The following is a 16,924-nucleotide window of genomic DNA, read 5'->3' as shown; positions in this document are numbered from 1 at the left end:
CCTGACACCCTGCTCTGGCTCTAGGCCTGGAATGAAAATGGCAGACTTTCCAGCGAGGCACTCACTCACCTTTGACTGGGGACAGCACAGTGCCTTAGCTACTACAGGCCGGGGGGCGGGCCCTATTCGGCGTGCTCCTCCCACCCCGGAGTCAAGTTTACGGAACAGAGCTGCCAGGCCGGACGCGCCTGTGGCCTGGCGGCCCGGAGGACTCCATTCGCCTGACCCGGCTGGGCTTGACTCTGTCTAGGCGCGCCATGTTCGCGCGTGGGTCCCGGAGGCGCCGCTCCGGGCGTGCGGTGAGCAGGGTTCAAGGGCAGTGGTGGGGGTCAGGGGAAAACTGAGGCCCGGGCGAGGAGGCAAGGCACTGGGATAGAGGGGAGGCGCCCTAGAGACGGCCTGGAAATTCCCTTCCCCAGCTTTCCTAAGACTTGGGCGCTGGGACCCGAAGCACACTCGAGGATGCAGAAACGTGTAGAAATGGTGGCTCAAGTCTCTAACGCATCTCCCACGTTTTATCACCCGCTGCAATCTGGGGACACCCCCTTTCCTGTGAATTAATCCTAAAGTTGAAAATAGGGTCTTGGGATTTGAAGTTGAGCAGGGATGTCCTGAGCTCTTCAGTAAAGGACCTCATACATTGGGGGACTGTAAAATGAGGAGCGTGGGGGGGGGGGGGTCCTTCACTCGTGAGTACCAAGACTCAATGAACCAAGATTTGTATAATAAGATTTCCAGGCTTCCATCGGAGTCTGGACGCTTTTGATTTCCTAGATAGGAGGATTTCCCCTCTTTTCTTTGGAAGATCTCTAACCAAGAAAGGTGGAGTCTGGACCAAAGAAGAGAATAGTCCTAAAGTGTGAAGGGTAAAGGCAAAGATGTATTGGGATGGGACTTTCAGAATGGAACAGGGACGTACTGTGGTCCTAAAGGTAGTTACTCCTCAGTTCCTCAGGTAGGAGAGGTGAAGCCAGGGTTTGGGGGAGGGGCAGCAGAACTCCTTAGGGAAGAGCATTGTCCAGAGTTCATGGGGATCTCCGGGAAGGGTGGTTTCGCAGCCGCCTACCCTGTGGAACTGGATGTTGAAGGGATCAGAATAAGGGAATACCAAGACTAGGGACCCTCCTCTGGTCAGGAGAGGACACTCTGACGGGCCTGTCTGAGAACTAGAGAGAGACAGACCAGCCCAGACTGGAGAATTCCCTGAAGGAACATACAGGAAAGTGGTCCCAGCTGCCCTGCCTCTGGCTTGGTTGTTTCCTCCTCCCCCGCGCTCCAGGCGCGGTCTCAGCCTGCCCAGCGCTGCCCCCAGTGAGACAGGCCCCAGCCTGCGGTTGCGAGCCTGGGAGTGGAGGAACGGGCGTTGACGTCTCCCTCCCTACTCCCGCACCTTATTTTGCCTTGCATCTGCCCCCACCCACTACAGCCTCCCGAGGCAGAGGACCCTGCTCATGGCCAGCCCTGCAATTCCTGCAGGGAACAGTGCCCAGGCTTCCTGCTGCACGGCTGGAGGTAAGTGACCTCTAGCCTTTGTCAGAGCTCTGCCCCAAGGTTTGAGCTCCGCCCACAGAGCAGAGTTGGGAAAGAAACCTAAAAGTCCATTCCAGAGCCCCGCCCCCTGACTCATTCCCGAGAGACCTGTTCCCAGGAGGGTTTCACAGCCCTATTATCTACCAAAAGCATCTTCTTCAAGTCTGGGTTCCATCTCCAGAGAGATCTAGCCCCTTCCACATACTCCCTCAGCCCCCTTCTTAAGCTCAGACCTTTTCTCCTAGGCCCAGTGTTCTCTCCTCCTGGAGCCTTACACCCAAAGTCTAGGAGCTCATAGTCCACAGACGCACTGTCGTGTCCCCACTCCCTGTACACAAGTTCAGGGCCTCAACACAAGACCTGCCTCCAGGGGTCCCCCACAGAGTGCAGAATCTTTCCCTAGGAAATCCTTGATTTGTGACACCAGTCTGAACCCCGGAGTCCCACCCCTGTTGCCCAGAGACTCTGACCCACGCACAGGAGCTGGTTGGGTAATGTCCTTCAGACCCTGAAGCCCCACCCTTTAGTATTCTGCACCAGAATCACAGCCCAACCCTCTAGGCCCTCTAGGCCCCTGTGTTCCTGACCTGTCATCATCCACAGCCTGGCACAGCCAGTGTCCCATGGCCTGGTGACAAGCAAAGTCAGACCTTGGCTTAGCCCCAACTCCTGTCAGCCCTGGCCCCAGGAACGGAGCTCTGTCCCAGCTCTGAACCCTCTGGTGTTAAGCTACATGCCTTGCCCTTCTGCCGTGCCTGGGCTGCCTAGGGAGCGGGGTGGGCAACTCCTTAGTAACTGACTCCTATACTGCCTCTCACAGGAAGATCTGCCAACACTGCAAATGCCCACGGGAGGAGCATGCAGTGCATACTGTGCCTGTGGACCTAGAGCGCATCATGTGTCGGCTCATCTCGGACTTCCAGCGCCACTCCATTTCTGATGACGACTCAGGCTGTGCCTCAGAGGAGTATGCCTGGGTACCCCCTGGCCTTAAGCCGGAGCAGGTGACCAAAGGCTGGCCACCCACTCTCCTTCTCCAGTGGGTGCACACAGATGCATTTGAGTGCAAATTCATTTCTGGAGGAATGCGGGAGTGTGGTCCAACTGTCAGCGTCTCTGTTCTGAGTGATCGCTGGGCCAGTTCCCCTGGGTCCTTCTCACTTGTCATCCCATTTCTTTTTTCTTTTTTTAAAGGTGTGTGTGCATGTGTGTGTGTGTGTGTGTGTGTGTGTGTGTGTGTGTGTGTGTGCGCGTGCGCACCAGGTGTGTATGGGTACCTAAAGAAGCCAGAGAGGGTATCAGATCCCTTGGGAGTAGACTTGGGGGGGGCACTGCCAGCTGTCATGAGCGTGCTGGGAACTGAGTTCCAGTTCTCTGGGTGAGCGCAAGAGCACTTCCAACCACTAATCATCTCTCCAGCCTCATCTCTAGCCTGTCCGGTACTCCAGACTTGATCTCAGCCCCTTATCACATCACCATGGATGCATCCCTTCAGTTATTACTGCGCATTGATTGGATGTCAGACCTGCCTAGGCCCTGAGGGCAGTAAAAAAACCAGAAAACGAAGACTAGAGCATTTGTCCTAGCATGCACACAGCCCTGAATTCCACCCAGCACTGAAACGCACACAGAGGCACATGCATGCGGACTCTTATTTTCCTACATGGGCATACCAAAATCCAAAGATGCTCTTCTCTTACATAAAATTATGCAGTAATGTATATAACCTATGCCTTATGCAAAATGGCATACATTTGTATAGAACCTACAAGCATCTTCCCATATACTTTAAATCTTTCCTAGATTATCTAAAACTTGGTACGCTGTAAATGCTCTAAGTAGTTGTGTTATTTCTGGCCTAGGGGTAGCTCTGGTGTGAAGAACTTGCCTAGCATGTGCAAAGCCTTGGACTCCTCCAAAACTGGAAAAAAGGATAGTGTTCAGGAAAAAATAGCTGGATGTGGTGATACATGCCTGTAATCCCCGCACTGGGGAGGTGGAAGCAGAAGGATTGGCACAAGTTCAATGCTGTATAAAATACCAGGCCAATCAGGGCTATATCTTTATAAGATATATAAGACCCTATTTTTAAAAATAAAAAATAGCAACAATGGCAAAAAAATCTGCATGTAGGTGTTTGGTTCATATGGATCTTTTAAAAATATCTTCATTTAGTTAAACCCTCAAATATGGAACTCTTAGATGGAGAGGGATGACTTGCGTCAGGTGCTTGAAGGGCTATGGAATAAAAAAAGAAAAATGAGGAGCAGAGAGTGAGGGTGGCCAGGACTATAAATAGACTGTCCAGGCAAGCCCTGGCTGAGCCACCCTGAAGAAGGGGAGGCTGTGAGCTTTGCAGAAGTCTGAGGTTGGCACAAGCCAGGCAAAGTGAGCAGGGAGCACAGTGGCAGGATGTGCTTGGCACATCTGTGTGAGGACATGTGAGGGACCAGTGTGGCAGGAGCAGGCTGCAGGAAAGGTCAGAGGGACTGTAGGTCATGGGGAGAACTCTGTTCTGAATGAGGGGGAAGGCTCCAGAGGGTTGTGAAAAGAAGAGGGGCATGGTTTGTCTTATTGTGTAACAGTATAGCTGGCTGCTCTAACAGTCTGTAGCGCTGAGGGTAGAAACAAGGCAGTGAGAGGAAGCTGTCAACAATCTGGGTGACTGCTGAGAGAGGCTTGTTTTGGAAATACATGGAGTGCTAGGAATAGCACACTGGGCCTTTGCACATGCTAGGCAACTGCACTACCACTGGGTGTGGGATCCCTCCTAGCCTCATTCTGAATACATTAGCTTTTGTTGTCTGGGGAAGATTTTCTGAGACAGGGCTTTGTAGCCCTTGATTGGTGTGGAGCACACTATGTGACCCAGCCCAGGCTGGATTCCTTAACAAGACCTCAGTCTTTGAGAAAAGAAACTGAGCAAGGCAGACATGGGCAGATCTTTGAGTTCATGGTCAGCCTGGTCTACAGAGCAAGTTCCAGGACAGCCAGGACTATGCAGAGAAACCCTGTCTAGGAAGGAAGGAAGGAAAGAAGGGAGTGAGGAAGGGAGGGAAGGAGAGAGGGAGGGAGGGAGAGAGAGAGAGAGAGAGAAAGAGAGAGAGAGAGAGAGAGAGAGAGAGAGAGAGAAAAGAAAGAAAAGAAAGAAAAATTGAAAGCCAGGTACAATTTCACAGGCCTTCAGTCCCAGCACTCAGGATGCTGAGCTGAGGCAGGTAGATCTCTATGAGTTCAAGGCCAACCTGGTCTACAGGTCAAGTTCCAGGCCAGTTAGGGCTACATAGTGGGATCATGTCTCATTATTTACCTATTTACATATGTGTGTATGTATACATACATACAGTAATGGTTAGAGTAACACTGAGTGAAGAGTGAAAGATGAGCTTAAAGATGAGTAGATGAATTGAGTATGAAAAAAGCCAGGGCAAACCAGGCATGGTAGTACGTGCCTGTATTCTCAGCACTCAGGAAACAAATAACAAGATCCAAAGCAGCAAGAGCTACATACTGAGACCCCTGCCTCAAATAGGAAAATGAAGAGAAGGGGAAGGGAGAGGAGGAAAAGAAAAAGAAAGACAATCAAGAGCATGTTTGAGTTAAGATAGTCGAATTACCTAGGACTTGGGGAGAGGTCACAGGACTGCATGTGGACACCTTAGCCAGCAGATGATAGTCACAGCCATAAAGACACATGCAGTTTCTAAGAAGGTGCATATAGGCACAGGCAAAAGGTCCAAGTACTAAGCCCCATAACCATTCCATATTCAAGGGTCCATTAGTTGAGCAACTTAAAGAATCCAAAGAACAGCCAGTGAGGAAGGAAGGAAACTAGGGCTATGTGCTATTCTGGAGGCCAAAGGAAGAAACTGTTGCCAGGAAGAGAGAGTAATCAGCCAGACCCAGAACTACTGATGGTCTGACCAATAAGGACTAAGACTTGAACAATGATTTTTACAAAACAAACATCCCCGGGGACCTTAACAGCTTTGCAGGTGGTCAGAGCCAGAAGCCGAACTGGAGTGGGCTCAAGATACAATGGGAGCAGAGGAAGTAGATACCTGGCAATGCACACAACTCTCTTGAGAAGTTTTGCTATATAAAGGGAAGAAGGAAGCAGGTTTGCTCTGTGGGTCACTTCAACCGTTCAGGAGCTTTGGGAAAGAGGATGGCATCAGGAGAAGCACTCTTCAGGTGGTTTGAATTTGCCTATAGAACCAGGGAGCCATGACCGCACGGTCTCCTGGTTCACCCCTAACTGTAATTGTTTTCTTCTCTCACCCTTCTGTGTCCTCCCAGGTTTACCAGTTTTTCAGCTGCCTCCCAGAGGATAAGGTCCCCTATGTCAACAGTCCTGGGGAGAAATACAGAATAAAGCAGCTGCTGCACCAGCTGCCCCCACATGATAGCGAGGTGAGGAGTGGAGAAGAGAGGATGGACATACCAGGAGTGGGGTACAGCCTGGACAGATTCGGGGCAACTGGAAAGAAATGGGCGAGGTCAGCTAAGAAAAGGTGAGCTGAGCTGAAATGAAAGGCCTCAGAAAGCAGGAGTCAGAAGGGGCCATTCCTTGACCAAATGTAGCTGAGCCTTGAGAGACAGGTGAGGAATGGGTATTTCCAGTAGGTGGCACCATATATATATGTATATGTACATACATGCATACATGCCTAGAAGTAAACTCCGTGAGCATGGACGAAGTCTAGTAAACTCCTCCTACCCCCAGGCACAGTATTGTACGGCCCTGGAAGAGGAGGAGAAGAAAGAGTTGCGAGCCTTCAGCCAGCAGCGAAAGCGGGAGAATCTGGGACGGGGCACCGTTCGAATCTTCCCAGTGACCATTAATGGGGCTATCTGCGAGGAGGTGAGCTACAGAGGATCTCAGCAAGTGGAGGCCCTGAGGCCTACTACTTAACACCCAGTGGGGGTGTCTCTGGAGCCCTCTGATGAATAGAGCTTATCCCTTAGACACCACTGTTGGGTCCAAATTGTCTCTAAGAAGGCCTTGATATATATTTCTGTGGCTTCCTCTCCTCCATGCAAAAGGCATGGAGGAGGGACTGTCTTTTTGGTCTTCTTGTGATCAGGACTTCTTAATTAAGATCTGACCCACTGGCTGAGCATGGAGCTCACACCTGTAATCTCAACATTTGGGAAGCTGTGGCAGGATTGTTGTAAGTTCAAGGGCAGCCAAGGTACGTAGTAATATCCCGTCTCAAAGCAAAGAACTGACTTACATGCCCATCCCCAACAATGCAAATTAATAACAGCAATAAATAATAAACTGATGTGTAGTGGTGGAGCCTGAGTCCTGAAATAGAGCCCTCCATAGTAGGTGGGATTTGTCTCCAAAGCCATCCCTGGTAGGTGGAAACCTGTCCTTGAAACTATTTGGTGAAGTCCATTGATTGAGACCTCTGGGTGGAGACTGTGTCTATAACACCTCCTCTGGACCCAGCTTAAGATTTCCCCCAGCCCCTAGAGGACAGCTTGTCTGTCTGTAAGGCCACCCATGATAGTTAAGGTCCTCTCCTTATGGCTTTCCCATGAGCAAAGTTAGTCTCTTATGTGTCCCTCTCCTCCCTGCGAGTGAGAACTATCTCAAATTTATCCCATAGGTGGTGCTAGTTACTGGAAAATCAGGAGTTCAAGGCCAGCCACAGCTGTGTATTAAATTCAGAGCCAACCTGGGCTACATGAGATCTTGTCATTTAAAAAAAATTATGCAAAGGTTCAAGTCGTCACACGTTTGGCTGACCCGATCCGTCTGACTATCTTGGTGACTGTGATGGCGTCTGTTATTTGGCAGTGTGGAAAGCAGATCGGAGGTGGCGACATTGCAGTATTTGCCAGTCGAGCAGGCCTTGGTGCCTGTTGGCACCCTCAGTGCTTCGTGTGCACCACCTGCCAGGAGCTGCTGGTTGACCTCATCTACTTCTATCATGCTGGCAAGGTCTACTGTGGGCGCCACCATGCCGAATGCCTGCGCCCTCGCTGCCAAGCGTGTGATGAGGTTCGTGCCTCCGTGGCCAGAAGTGGGAATGGAGGGTGGACGGAGGCAGAAGCCGCTCTTCTAACAGCCCTGGGTGCCCTATGCTCTACAGATCATCTTCTCCCCTGAATGTACGGAGGCCGAGGGCCGGCACTGGCACATGGGTCACTTCTGCTGCTTCGAGTGCGAAGCTTCTTTAGGAGGGCAGCGCTATGTCATGCGTCAGAGCCGCCCCCACTGCTGCGCCTGCTATGAGGCCCGACACGCGGAGTACTGTGATGGCTGCGGGGAACACATTGGTGGGTGAACATGATGGGACAGCACAGGGGAGTGTATGAACAGCTAGGCCGTGGCCCCTCTTCCCTCCTACCCTCCTGCCCTCCCTCCCTTCCTTTGGTGCTAGAGATGGGACTCAGACATACTCAACAGATTTTCTGCCACTGAGCTATACTCCCCCAACCCGTATGCCATGCCTTCTAAATCCCACCTACACATCAGTCCCCCACTGCACACCTAAATACACCTGCAGAGAATCCTGAGTGTACTGCTCAGAGCTCCACTCCGTTCTTTCCCACTCTCTACCCTCAGCCTACCTGAAGTCCTCCTATGTTTTAAAACTGGCTTCTTTCCCAGCAAATCCACGTCTCGCCCAAGTCCTGCTCCCACCAAGCAGGCCTCTTTTCAGGTCCTGCCTTCCATTTGCCTTCTACCTGAAGCTGCCTGGCACCTGTAATGCCCGCATATCAGAGCTCAGTGCTCATCTGTGCTCTTTAAATGAGCTTCCTAGGAAAGAAAGAGGAGACGGCACCATTGCCAGCCCCTCTGCAAGAGATAAGGAAGATGAGGGCCAAATCTCACATTATCTGCCTTCTCCAGCGAAAGTGCCCCTTCTGGGTGTGGGAAGGAAAATCAGGGTACCCTACCTCAAATCCCCCACCTCTTCCTAAGAGCCCGCTTAAGAGGGGTAGCCTATGGGTGCTGCCTCAATTTTCTCACTCATGTTGGGTCCCACAGGCCTGGACCAGGGTCAGATGGCTTATGAGGGCCAACACTGGCACGCTTCAGATCGTTGCTTCTGCTGTAGCTGGTGCGGTCGACCCCTGCTGGGACGCCCTTTCCTGCCACGCCGTGGCCTAATCTTCTGTTCACGAGCCTGCAGCCTCAGGGCTGAGACCACCGCTCCTGGGCCCGGCCGCCGCAGCTGGAGCGCCAGCACAGTCACAGCACGGCTCACAGCTTCTGCGGCTTCTTTCCCGGCTGCGGAGGGGACAGCGGAGACGACAAGCAAAGGCACCTGTACCAAGGCCGAGCCTGGTGAGCCCCGATTCTGCCCTGCCTTACCTGAGCTGCCCAGCCTTGCCCTGGAGCATTCTTGCTCCCAAATAGCTGGGCCCAACCTCCTTCTCCATGCCATTTCAGGCCTAATCTCTAGCCCTAACTCCACCGGTCTGTTGACTAGCCTGGGTCCGCCCAGCACCTGCAGAGTCCATAGAACACCTCAACTGGTCCCATCTTGAGCCCAAGTACTTCCCTCACTTTCTCCAACTGGTCACCCTCCATCCACTGTACCCAGGCTTCCCCCCACCCACCCATTCCATCTCAAACCAAATCTACTCCAGCCTTTGAAATGTCCCCTTCTGGCCAATCCACCCATTCGTGGACCACAACCCAAACACCAAACCTTACCACTCATGCTAATTTACTTCCTACCCTTTTCTCCACCTAAAGCCTGCACCAACAGTCAGACTTTGGACTATCCCATCCCTGACCCCTGCTCCACTTCCCAGTCTGGGTAGAGGGAAAGAGGCATTTCCACGTCTTCCCTCAGGTAAAGGCCAGACAGAGCAGGCAAATACCAGAAGTCTTCCATCTTTCTTTTTATAGCTGCAAGCCCCAATGAACCCTCTCGCTTTCTGAGAGGGGCCCCGCACCGCCACTCTATGCCTGAGCTGGGACTCCGCAGTGCTCCTGAGCCACCTAATGAAACCCCTGGACATCCTGCCCTGCACCCAGATGATAATGCCTTTGGCCGCCAAAGTACCCCGCGTGTCAGTTTTCGCGACCCTTTGGTGTCTGAGGGAGGGCCCCGAAGGACCCTGAGTGCACCTCCAGCCCAACGCCGAAGGCCGCGAAGTCCCCCACCCAGGGCCCCCAGCTGCCGCCACCGCCGACGTAGGCGCCGACGCCGCGGAAGCCACCATCACCACCATCATCCTGGCAGACATGGCCACCATCGATGTAACGTGGGATCCGGTTCGGATTCAGGATCCTGTTCAAGCTCACCCTCTAGCCCCAGTTCAGAGTCCTCTGAAGATGATGGCTTCTTTCTAGGGGAACGTATCCCGCTGCCCCCTCACCTGTGCAGGTCCAGGACCACTCAGGACACTGCAACTGAAACCTTTAACTCCCCAGCCCCGCCACTCGTCCAGGTGTCTCACCCAGTGACGCCTCGCCAGACCCGAGACAAAAACTGCATCGTGGCTTGAAGGCGGGCAGCTTAAGGAACTCTACTATCCAGTCAGTGTACACCATGATTCCCCTAAACTAAGTCATGGCCCCGTTTCCACCCTGTTTGTATTAGTGAAACAAAGCAATAGTTGTTTTAAAAAACAACAGGCCTGGCTTCTTTGTTCCAGTGGCTTCACCGCACTTTCCCTCTTCCTGATGCTAACGTATATTTGATGAAAAAATTAACTTATTCATTATAGATTTTAACAATCTGATTATTATTTATTTAGCCCTTCACAGCTCACCCCACACAGAGAAAAGGTTATTTGTAGTGGGTCACTCATTTTGTGGCTTATGTGGGGGAATGGTTCAAGCAGAACTCAAATCAGCTGCTGGTACTGCAGAGCAAAGGGGGACCTAGGCATACCCAAAAAGGTGACCACACCCAGGAGGGTTGATTGGCAGGCTGGAAGACAACACTCTCCCAACAAAGGCACTTTTCCAGGGGATATAGCTCAGCGGAGACTGCTTGCCTAGTATGCAGGTGGCTCTAGGTTCAATCTCCTGTACCATAAGCACTTCAGTGGGGTCAGAGAATTGGCTGGGAGTGTTGTGGAAACAGGAGGTATTTTTTTTTAAACAAGGTCTCACTGCGTAGCCCTGGCTGACCTCGATCTCACAGAGATACACGCATCTCTGCCTCCTGAGTGCTTGGATTAAAGGCGAACGCCACCGGACCCAGCAAGAGGAAGTTTTCGGTGGAGGAGCTATTTGCAGGTAGCAGAGACAGATAGATGAGGGTCACGGGCCATCTGTGGGGTCTGCAAAATGAAGAAAGCACTGGTAGATCCACGTGCCCATTTTTACCAACAGCAATGCTGACACACTTATGGTACCTACAGGCACAAAAGTCCTAAGTATAAATACAGGACAGATTTGGCATTCATATCCTTCGTTAGAAGGTCCTTTCCCTTTTTTCTTTTCCCTTTTTCTTCTTTTTTCTCTTAAATTTTTGAGACAGGGTCTCACTATGTAGCTCTAGCTGTTCTGGAACTGACTATGTAAACCAGGCTGGCATGGAACTCAGAGATCCATTTGCCTCTGCCTCCTCCAGAGTGCTGGGATTAAAGGTGTTTGTCACCCAGCCCTCTCCCCCCTCCCCCTATTCAGCATGCACATACACACACATATATTCTCTCTCTCTCTCTCTCTCTCTCTCTCTCTCTCTCTCTCTCTCTCTCTCTCTCTCTCTCTCTCTCTCTCTCTCTCTCTCTCTCTCTCTCTTACCAGTAGGGGCTGCTGTATGTCTTTGCTGCTTGAGAGGGAAGGTGAAGTAGGCATCACAGCCAAAGAGCAATGTAGCAAATATGCCCAGCACCTGAGAAGACGGGAGTGAGGGGACTGGATTAGAGGATGTACCTACTCAATCTCTGCGTCCTGTATCCACCTCCAGGGACAGGCCACATAGTACAGTGACTCCAGCCCTATGCTAGGAAACCAGGGACCACCAGGGAAAGGCCCCCAGGAGTCTGAATACTTACTATCCCACCATCTCCCCAGTTACCTCAGCACAGGACAGCCACCCCCATTGCTTCATATGTAGAAGGCATGCGTCATACTACATTTGATACAAATTTCTAGTAGATTGTAGTCTAACATATTGACAAAGGGACTGCCATTTTGTGCTTCTCACAAAGGTCTCTGTGTCAGACAAGGGACAGTGTTTTATGACAAATGATCTTAGTAGATAAAAATCACTGCTGGGGCCAGACTTCGCCACAAGTCCTGAGAGCAACTTTGGCCTGGTGTGGTGGCTCACACCCTCCTGCAGAAGCCCCTAGATTCTCAAACCCTTCTTCCTGTGCTTTGGATCTGCTTCTTGGGCCCTTACCCCAGCGGCGATTCTCGAGCCTCCCTTTCCATCTACAAGGACAACAATGGAGGTGATCAGGTAAAGGATAGCTGCGACAAGGGATCGGAAAAAGTCCTGTGAAGTGGATGGAGAAAAAAAGTCATTTCGGCACCCAGCGGTCTTCAGACCATTCCAGCTTCCCAACCCCCAGCCACCCTCTGCAATGCCGGCCCCTTCCTCACAGTCCATGGCCAGTTGATGAATGATATCTTGGAGTGCAGGTCACACATGTAGAAGACAAATAAGACAGCAGCAAAGATCATCTCCACCACCGACAGGGAGGAGTACGCGGATGTAGAAGCGCTGAAGCAAATCAAAATCACCAGGCACAGTACCTGAGAGGGGGCCAGGGGACCTCAGTCAGTCGCAGGTTAAAAGCAACGGTTTAAATTACAAAAGAGGGATCTCAAACTCAAATGTCCATCAGAAAAAAAAAAGAAAAAGGAAATCCACTTCCCAAGACTGGCGACGTAGCTCTGTGGGCCAGCATTTGCCTAACGTGTAGGAGGCCCTAGGTTCTGCACACTCAGCAGAGAGAGTTGGGGGTGGGGAGGGAAGAAAAAAATTCAGTTTCTCAAAGAAGTACCAGGAATGAGAAAATGACTGCTAAACACCTCTCGCACGTGCTCGCTGTTCTCCAAGCATCGTCCAAGAGTTTTACGTCTTATTTCATCACAACCATCAAATGAGCTATGTTCTAGTCTATTTTACACAATTTTGAGTCATAGAGAGGTTAAGTGGCTTGCCCAGGGTCACCAAGTAAGAAAGGAGCAGAATTATGTGCTTCGGTTCCCCTTTCCCTGAGGGGAGTGGCTCTACCAGGTGTTTTGTGAGCGCTGGTGGCGCCAGCGTCCATGCCTTTAGGGGAGGGACGTGCGGTTCCCCAGGCAACCCCTTTGGGAAGGGGTGAGACTGACACTAGAAGGGCAGGACTCCGTTAAAGGCGCCGCACCGATTTTATAAGTGACCCAAAGGCAGTGTCCACTTGGAGAGGGATGGAAAACCAAAGTTCCCTATACCCATCCAAAGAGCTAAGAACCTCCCATCCAGTCCCAAACTGGTAAGGGAGAACTGGCGAAGGGTGGAGCGCCGTACCCTAGGGGACTAGTTCTACCCCACCCCAACAGGCCCCGCCTTTGGGCACTTTGCCAGCCCGCCAGCTAGTGCCCAGGCCGGCCACGCCCTGCCACGAGAGGCTCCCACTCCCCAGGACCCCTTCTCTGCGTCCTCTATGCGTCTGCGCCCCCGACACCGAGTCCCCAACATAAGTTATAGACTCTTCGCTTCACCAGTGCACCACCAGCTCTCTACTTCGCTTATGCCCCACCGATCCCCGCACCCTGGCTTCGATCCTCCTCCACGAACTCACCCACCTGCACCCCACTGCCAACCAGCCTGGCCACGTGCCTGCCTCAACCCGAGCAGTCCAGTACCGAGCGGTCCTGCCTGCACACCCGGCCTCTGCCCACCCTCCGGCCCCGGAGCACTCACAATCTCAGCAAACAGGAAAAGTCCCTTTTTGGTACGCGAGAAGCTGGTGCAGGCTAACCAGCAGCCAGGGGCTGAAAGGCGCTCAGAGTCCGCCATGGTGTGTGCTGGAGTCGCTGGACACAGAAGTTGTTTTCTGGCTCACGAGTTCGAAGTCGCTGCACGCCCAGCCGTTTGTCCCGCCGTCTGGCCGGGAAGGGGGCCCCCGGGCAAAGGAGGGAATGAATCACCGCGCCTAGCTGAAGCGGGCGGGGCCGGAGGAGGCCGGGCCAGGTGGCTGCCGCCCCGGAAGCCCCCTTTGCCCTGCAGCCAAAGACGGTATGGGTCCTGCACTACCCGCATCTTCAAGTTGTCAGGCAGCTCCAGGTACCAGGTGCAAGAATACAGAGACCCTTAACTTTTCAATAAAATGCAAAAGCGCTACGTTCCACTCCGAACCGAGCGAATCTGACTTCCTACATTTGATCTTAGCCAAAAAGCCAAGAAGCGAGTGAGTGACTCAATTTCCTTAGCTCAAAAAAAAAAAATGGCCAAGGCCCTGTTTAAACCAGAAATTCCCAAGGCCAGGTATATTTCCTGAATTTGGAGTGCTTTGAATTTTAGAGGGGTTTCCCTTTGCTTATATAGCAATGGTTCTCAACCTGTGGGTCACGACCCCTTGGGTCTCACCACCCTTTCATGGGAGTCGCCTAAGAGCATCGGATAACACAGATATTCACATTACGATTCCCAAGACTAGCAAAATTACAGTTAGGAAGTAGCGACAAAAATAATTTTATGGTTGGGGGGGGGTCACCACAACATGAGGAACTGTATTAAGGGGTCGCAGCATCAGGAAGGTTGAGAACCACTGATAGATGGTATATATCCTAACACCCTCGGTTTGATATGGGGTATTAAATTTTAATTACTTCAAGAAATGGTGTAAATGTTCACAATAAGTGAGATGAGGAAAGATTGAAAATTGATTCTGATTAGGTCAGGTCAGGTTCTGTAGTCAAATGGGGTGGAGGGTATGAGCCGGGTTTCCAGAGTGGGACAGTTCAGTGTGAAAGAGAGGCCATGGGTGCTGCAAAGACTGAGTGAGAAGAGGGCCTGCTGATCACCCAGTAAAGAGTAGTGATATCAATAATCTGCTTAGAGCCCAGGGAGCCTTATAGGCTTACTCTGTGCCCTGCAATTCCAGGGAAGTCTTCAGCCTTCGTGCTGGCTCTCGGCTTTCTGGTTCTGAGAAGAGAGGCCAAGTCAGCTTCAGGTAAAGAACGGGGAAAGCACACATTTTTGCTGAGAGCTGGACAAGGTAAGGGGATGGTTCTTGGAATACAATTTTGGGTAAGAAAGTCGACATTTTGCACTGTGTTCCTGAGCAATTAATTTCTCCTGGCCACCTTAGTATCTAACTCTAACACATGCGCCTGGTTACCTGAAATCAGGACATGCCCCCTCACAATGTGTTCTGGACATTTGTTTTTTGGGGTTTTTTTGTTGTTGTTGTTGTTATCGTTGTTGTTGTTTTGTTGGTTTTGTTTTGGTTTGGTTTTCCGAGACAGGGTTTCTCTGTAGCTTTGGAGCCTGTCCTGGAACTAGCTCTTGTAGACCAGGCTGGCCTCGAACTCACGGAGATCCGCCTGCCTCTGCCTCCCAAGTGCTGGGACTAAAGGCGTGCGCCACTGTTATACTCATCTCAAGTATAAAGAAACCGTTGGAAGGCCCGAATTCAACCTAAGGCCCTGCTTATTCCCCCAAACATAGGTTCCCTTCCAAATTAAGGGGATCCCTTTACAATTGCCATTGTTGAAGGAGTGACTGAGTAATGGAAAGGTGGAAACTTTTTCCTTAGTGTTGAATGCATGCATTCAAGGGGTGATAAATACCTGAACTTGTAGAACATGGCAAATTTAGCTGCCTCTGGCCTTTCTACTTGCCATTCCCATGACTGTAGATGCACTTACCCCAGCTTTTCATTCTCTTGGCTTCTGGTTTTTCAGGTTCTACTTCAAACGTTATGCCTTCAGCAGCCCATGCCAGCAGCCCACCACCATCTCCCACAATATAACCCCTCCTTTTCCTTATCTTTCCTTTTGTTTGTTCTTTGAAGCAGTCTCACTGTGTAGCCCATGATGTCTTAGAGCTTGGGATCCTCTTTTCACTTAATGGGATCCTCTTGTGCCACTCAGCTGCCCACAAGGAGGAATTACAAATGTGCACAATCTCCAGCCATAACCCCCCTTTTTATTAGCACTTCTCTTGGAAGCTATCTTTTTATGGGTTTTTTTTTGCATTTTCAAGACAGGGTTTCTCTGTGGCTTTTTATTTTAATTTTATGTGCATCGGTGTTTTTCAACAGGAAGTGGGAGGTCACAGACAGTTCTGCTGCCATGTGGGTGCTGGAAATTAAACCTGGGTCCTCTGGAAGAACTGTCAATGCTTTTAACCGCTGAGCGGTCTCTCCAGCCCCTCTCTGTGGCTTTTTTTTTAAGCCTTTCCTGAAACTAGCTTTTGTAGACCAGGCTGGCCTTGAACTCAGAGAGATCCACCTGCCTCTGCCTCCAGAGTGCTGGGATTAAAAGCATGCGCCACCACCGCCGGCTTTCTTTCATGCATTCTTGTCTTTCTTGTCTGACATCAGTCTACTTTCGCTATGCTAGCAACACAATGGAGTCCCCTGGTATCATCATAGAACTCTCTAGAGCAGGTATACAGTTGAGGTTCAGCTGGTATTTGTCAAATATGGGTGAGATTAAGATGAAAGGTTTCAAAACCAAGCTTTGACTAATGCTTTGAGCTCTCCCCTCCAATCTATCTGCACTCTCTGGGCCTCATGTTCCCCCTTAGTGAAAAGATCTATCAGTGTTGTTGGGTAGGTGTGTAACGAGATGAAAATAAATACTCCATTAAAGCTAGTAGCAGGGATGAAACTAAACTAAGGGAATGGTGACTGGGGTTACTATATTAGTCCCCTGGGTGTGACTGTTCAGGAATTGTATACTAGAACCTTTTTCCTGACTTCTGGGGAGCCATACTCCCTCTGAACTCTGAGTCATAAGTAGCTGGAAATCACCCCCACACACCCCCACAATGTTCACAGTACTACCACTTCCAAGTGTTCACTTCTTTATACCCCAGCTGCCAGCTGTCCCTGTTGGGTTTTGCAGTCTGCCTCACCCCATCCCCAGTGCTACCTGAGACTCCGGTTCTGGCATTTCTCTCCCCTCCCTGCATCCCCCTTATAGGAGCGAAAGTTGCCTGTTTGGACCACAACTTCCCCCTTTGGGGGATGGGACTGGGTGTTCAGGATGTGGTTAACAGCAAAGGTGACTGGACATTTGTAGCATTGGCTAGAGACTGCTTTGTGGCTACCCGGGGTTGTCTATATAAGCCTTTTGACAGTAGGACTCAACTCCAGGGTGGAGGAAACTCTAGTCTCTTCCCCAGACCAGGATCACCCGCCGGGAGCAGTTTACCACCTTCTAAGGAAAAGGGGAGGCGTGACCCAAAGACTTCTAACAGCCCTTTTTAGCCTGGTCCACCCCAGGCACTGACTCACACCTTCC

The 16,924-nt window shown here is 51.1% G+C and overlaps 2 protein-coding genes across 2 annotated transcripts; one reads left to right on the top strand and one right to left on the bottom strand.

The window, feature by feature from the left end:
* Positions 1-167: 167 nt before the first annotated feature.
* On the top strand, positions 168-10,163 carry Prickle3 (prickle planar cell polarity protein 3). Its single transcript, XM_038317035.1, has 9 exons — positions 168-299; positions 1,427-1,512; positions 2,351-2,534; positions 5,830-5,943; positions 6,257-6,394; positions 7,340-7,543; positions 7,635-7,821; positions 8,537-8,836; positions 9,407-10,163. Exons 1-9 carry the CDS (start codon positions 258-260, stop codon positions 10,006-10,008), a joined length of 1,857 nt encoding a protein of 618 aa, XP_038172963.1. The 5' UTR covers positions 168-257; the 3' UTR covers positions 10,009-10,163.
* A 64-nt stretch (positions 10,164-10,227) lies between these two features.
* Positions 10,228-14,855, bottom strand: Plp2 (proteolipid protein 2). Its single transcript, XM_038316807.1, has 5 exons — positions 13,374-14,855; positions 12,065-12,217; positions 11,862-11,957; positions 11,258-11,348; positions 10,228-10,791 (listed from the first exon to the last, which is right to left on the bottom strand). Exons 1-5 carry the CDS (start codon positions 13,467-13,469, stop codon positions 10,772-10,774), a joined length of 456 nt encoding a protein of 151 aa, XP_038172735.1. The 5' UTR covers positions 13,470-14,855; the 3' UTR covers positions 10,228-10,771.
* Positions 14,856-16,924: the final 2,069 nt, after the last annotated feature.

The sequence above is a fragment of the Arvicola amphibius genome, chromosome X, assembly GCF_903992535.2.
Source record: "Arvicola amphibius chromosome X, mArvAmp1.2, whole genome shotgun sequence".
NCBI lineage: Eukaryota > Metazoa > Chordata > Mammalia > Rodentia > Cricetidae > Arvicola > Arvicola amphibius.
The sequence above is the reverse complement of the archived record's forward strand: the minus strand, read 5'-3'. Positions and strand labels throughout refer to the sequence as shown.

Coding starts and splice junctions, on each gene's coding strand:
- Prickle3 (XM_038317035.1), top strand. CDS start 258: ATGTTCGCGCGTGGGTCCCGGAGGCGCCGCTCCGGGCGTGCG. Junction 1,513..2,350: donor TTCCTGCTGCACGGCTGGAG/GTAAGTGACCTC, acceptor TGCCTCTCACAG/GAAGATCTGCCAACACTGCA. Junction 5,944..6,256: donor TGCCCCCACATGATAGCGAG/GTGAGGAGTGGA, acceptor TCCTACCCCCAG/GCACAGTATTGTACGGCCCT.
- Plp2 (XM_038316807.1), bottom strand. CDS start 13,469: ATGGCGGACTCTGAGCGCCTTTCAGCCCCTGGCTGCTGGTTAGCCTGC. Junction 12,218..13,373: donor TTTTCCTGTTTGCTGAGATT/GTGAGTGCTCCG, acceptor GCCCCCTCTCAG/GTACTGTGCCTGGTGATTTT. Junction 11,349..11,861: donor GCTCGAGAATCGCCGCTGGG/GTAAGGGCCCAA, acceptor CCGTCTTCTCAG/GTGCTGGGCATATTTGCTAC.